At 47.2% G+C, this 4,830-nt stretch overlaps 1 protein-coding gene across 1 annotated transcript; it reads right to left on the minus strand.

The window, feature by feature from the left end:
* Positions 1-2,281: 2,281 nt before the first annotated feature.
* LOC128719413 (sodium-coupled monocarboxylate transporter 1) lies at positions 2,282-4,394 on the minus strand. The gene is made up of 3 exons (XM_053813038.1): positions 3,728-4,394; positions 2,892-3,649; positions 2,282-2,821 (listed from the first exon to the last, which is right to left on the minus strand). Exons 1-3 carry the CDS (start codon positions 4,392-4,394, stop codon positions 2,282-2,284), a joined length of 1,965 nt encoding a protein of 654 aa, XP_053669013.1.
* Between the last annotated feature and the right edge of the window lie 436 nt (positions 4,395-4,830).

Raw genomic sequence — 4,830 nt, forward strand, 5'->3', positions numbered from 1 at the left:
GGGAAGATCAGGCACTTCAGCAGGCTCATAATCAAGAGGATAAACTTCATTACGGTGGATAGCTTTCCTTTTCTCAGTAGTGCAAACTTAAGCTTCAGCTTCACGGGTACCCGGGAATACAGATTTTACGAAACCTCTTCCAACCGTACAACTTGCTACTCTGCCGATGTAAAGACACTCAAGCTACAATGTATACTGCTACTTTTGCAAGCTTTTTTTAAAGTGATTTGCCACCCAAGAAAAGAGACAAAAGCGCTAGTGAAATATTGTGTTACAACACACATGATAACGAGCCCTTAATTTTTCTGTTCTTTCACTTGCTTTATGTCATATTTACAGCACTGAAACATACATGTACTTCGAAACTCGGCACTCGAAAATGAAGCATAACGGAAAAGAGCATAAGCACAAAGAATGACTGAAGTTTCTTCTAGAGTTACAAGCAAATCCTCGACACTATGTACAGCACCCATTCACTAGCACGTTAAACAACGAGCGATGATGAGTGACAGCGAGCGTAAGATGGCATACTGGGATGGAAATTCATCCACAAACTTCAATCCTTTGTTAATGGGTCGGTACAATGTGCTTGGCACGCCTTGCATTCTACTCCGCATCATCTTGAACTCCGCCAAGAGTTGACTGGTTTACGGTTACACTAATCAATCAATTCTCTTCGCGTGATAAAACTTCATTAATTACTTGTTTTCATTATCTATTATACAAGAATGTCAAACCGTCCAACTGCAAAAGTTCGCTTGAATTATATATTTAATCAGCTTTCTACACTAATGTCTAAGTACCAAAGCAGAGGACACCTAAAACATGAATGTTGGCTTTAATTTCAAGCTTTTTAAATCCTAAGTAATCAACTATCCCTCCAATTTTAACTAACATACCTCCGTTTGAGGTTTGGCGATTGAAGTTCTAATAATCTCATTCTGGAGGACAATCTTCTTCGGTGAATTTCTTTACATGATGCTGATGAAGTTAGTCTAAAAGTTCGCATCGTCATACTTTCTAATGAAAGCAACAAACTTGGAGAGGACGTATGGTGACCATGTCCCCAATATCCACAAATTCCTCAAGAGCCTTCATCTCGAACAACATAGTTGTTTCGTCAATGGTTCGCTACTCGGTTGAGAACCAGTTACACAAGGCAAACTGTTATCATGAAATAGACCTCGTTATCCGTTGAGTACCCGAGGTTGCGCTTCGTCGGAAAAGGAATATTTTGTCAGCACAATCAGCCTGAGCCTGAGCTCGGTTCAGTTGCTCAGTTCCCGAGCCTTAGCAATTGCCCCCACATTGGGCAATATACCATAACAGTTTCCAGTCTTGTCTAAGGATGTATTCACCGGTAGGTCGATTACTCCGACGTCACTGAACATTCGATCTATATCTTAAGCTTCTGCAGCACTTCATTGCCATGTTTGACGTTGAATGACCTGAACATCGACGCAGTAACCTCCCGAACTGAGACAATATTAAAAAGCCACCTGTCGGATATGAAGCTCCTAACGATGTTAAGCTTCTTCGCTTCGTAATGACACCTGCAGTTTTTACAAACCTTCCATATGCAGCTCCTCGTAGTAGTTGGTACAAGTTCAATGAGAGCATAATAAATGAAGGTCAAAGTTTACCTGTGCACAAAAGAATAGCTACAAAAGGCGAACCAGAAGTGGATACTTGCACGTCAGTCCATTTTTTAAAGCATCCATCATTCACACGCAGTTCATTACAAGTGAGACTACATGCATATAGACACGTTGCTCTAATTCACAAACCTTTGTTCTTATAATTGCGCATAATTTATTCTACTTATACTTCCCTAACATTACATCCAGCATTAAACACGAAATAAATTCCATTTGTTACCCTTCCCCTTGTCGAAAACACAATGTCCTAGGCCTAGACACGTGCATTTACTTATGCTATTCTTAGAACTAGATTTTTTTTGTTTTGCTAACGCATCATTAATCTGCATCTTGCGTCGCACGTCATGCTGCGAATAGAAAACATTTCCCCTTTCAGCAACGTTTTCCTCCCTTGGGACGCTTACAGTTGACACGGCAACAAAAAAACATTACGATCGCTCGTCCATTATGTCACTCGAACGGCAAATACTATTGCGGCAAAGAAGCAAAAAACACACTTCCTCCTGAGGTGCGGTGCTTAGCTTGATCTAGGTGATGCACGTAAACGGTAAATTTCTCTGAGTTTATCACAGTCTTTATAGTGTATAATAACGCTTGCGAGGAGCCATCGTCAAACCACGGGTCTAGTGGTCGGCTTCGGGGTCATGCTTCCGGTACACCTCCGGCCTATCCAACTTCGGTGGTATCGGGTCGACGCTTACCACCGTAACACCAGACTGCTCAGAGACCGTATCGAAACCCAAATTGTCACGCTCAAGCTCATCGAGCGGTGATTTTTTCGCGCCACCGTTTTCTGCCGACTCCACATCCTTCGGCCGAATGTCCGGGTTGGTGATGTATCGGCGTTCCTTGCCGGGGAATAGCTTACTGCAGTGGTAAGCGATCGGATGCAACAGTTTGCGATCGTACGCATCGTCGCTGTGCGACGTCAACAGGCTGACCAGCGTTCCCACCACCACGGTTAGGAAGGTGCCGATTAAGCTGTAGTACATGTACGACACGGAATAGATGTTTTGCGGGAATCCGGTCGCGGACGGTACCGGTGCTTGCGGGGTGGTGTCAAAGTAGGGAAATTCTGACTCCACCTCGAGAGGAGTGTTGGCTAGCAGCCAGGATTTGGTGGGTTTTGTAATACCCGAAGAGAATGTGTCGTTTGTGCAACCCTAAAAACGGTAAGATACAAGCGTTAGTAATGGCGAGTTTGGTGCGCTCAAATCGCACAAAGATGCTTACCTCAATGGTAGTCGGTAGCAGTATAACCTCCTTCGACACCGTTAAGCTGCCGAACGTTATCCACAGTGTGATGATGTGGGACACGACCATACCGCAGGCGGCTCCCTTCCAGTTAGCGAGCGGCACCAACATGGCGAGCAGAAACACACCCAACAGCGGTCCGGAGGTGGCCGACGTCATCAGCATACTGCTCTCGATCACACCCGACAGCAGTCCAACCGAGAACCCAACGCCCATCACAATCACACCGTAAATCGAACCAATAAACTTAATAACGTTCAACTGCTGCTTATCGCCGATACCCTTGAAGCGGGGCAGATGTGAGAGAAAGTCCTCCCAGGTGACCGTTGCCAGTGAGTTGAGGTTCGATACGTTCAGGCTCAGCGCGCCGTTAAACAGCGAAGCCATGAAGATGCCCAAAACGCCCGGCAGGTAGGCAAATTTGTCCTCCACAAAGAACGGCAAAATTTCGTCCATCTTGTTAATGTAGCCGGCCTTCATCGGGTCGCACACGGCGTACACCGCGTAAACGCCCATCCCGACGATCCACGCCAGACAGAACAGTACAATCACGACCGGTATGTTGCTCATCAGCGTGCGGCGTACCTCCTTGAACGTGCTCATGCTTAGATAGCGCTGCACAAAGTTCTGCTGGCAGCCGAATATGCTCAGCGACATAAACAGCTGACCGAGCCAGGCGGACGTGGTGTCTACGCGCACCGTCACATCACCGGTAAAGTTGAAGAAATTCAAACGATCTGTAAAGATGTTTTTAAAAGAGTAAGCATTAGAATTAAGGACGTTTTCTTTTTGTAAAGATCCAATCGCAACCTTACCTTCATTGGCGGGAATGGTGAAAATCTTTTCGAACCCACCGACCGTTATCATCGCCTGTACGATAATGCCCAGCGAGATCAGGATCATCGTCACGCCCTGTATTACGTCCGCCGTGATAGCCGCTTTCAGTCCACCGAGCAAGTTGAACCCGATGCTGATGACGGAGATGCCGATCAGCGATGCCCAGTACGGTACACCGATGACGGTGTTCATGGCGACCGTCGGTGTGTATACCGTGACGCCCAGATTAAGCAGCGACCGGACGATGTACGTGCCGGATGCGAGACATCGCACCAGCCGGCTGTTGAAGCGCAGATCCAAATACTGGTAAACGGACGTCACGCCCAGGTTGAAGTACACCGGGATGAAGATGAAGCAGACGACGGGATACGCGGTCACCATGCCGTACAGCGTTTCCCACATGGCCGATCCGCGATAGAACAGTTCGCTCGGGTAGCCCAGAAACGATCGGACGCCAAGCGTACCGCGGGCGATCGAAAGCATCATCGCACCCATCGATATTGTGCCGAGGCCGAACACATAGTCGGCCTTGGTTTTCTCCTTCTTGCCGAAAAAGCAACCCCAGAGCGGGAACAGGGTGGAGAATATGATGAACACGACGAACACCGCATAGTCCCAGATAAGATCCATAAAACTTCTTGCCATCTGGGGAAAAAAGGTAAATTTAAACGATGGAATTAGTCTAGCGCAAAGCAAAACGATTGTTTCTGTAGACTAGCAAGATGCAGCACACTGTACATCGAGCAAAACAGTGGCAAACAGTGGCGCCATCTGTGGGCAAAATTTAACGACGTTGGGTAGAACATGTTTTACGCCTCGTTTTCATCGCACCAGGTAAGATAACGCCTGGTGCAAATTGGCGTTGATTCCCTACCCAACAGGTGATAACGGTCCACAATCAAGCAACGGTTCACCGTCAGCGCTAACCAATCGCGGTGTCCCGGTCCCAATCGTTCGGGTGCCTCACTAGTCGGTGAAAACCAAGCGTCAGACACGACCGCCCCACTTGAATGCACGTCTGTTTTTGGTGTACGGTGCCATCCACGGAGGAAGATCGTGCCTAAATCGCCCGTCTGGGGGC

This window comes from Anopheles marshallii, chromosome 2 (genome assembly GCF_943734725.1).
Source record: "Anopheles marshallii chromosome 2, idAnoMarsDA_429_01, whole genome shotgun sequence".
NCBI classification, from domain to species: Eukaryota; Metazoa; Arthropoda; class Insecta; order Diptera; family Culicidae; genus Anopheles; species Anopheles marshallii.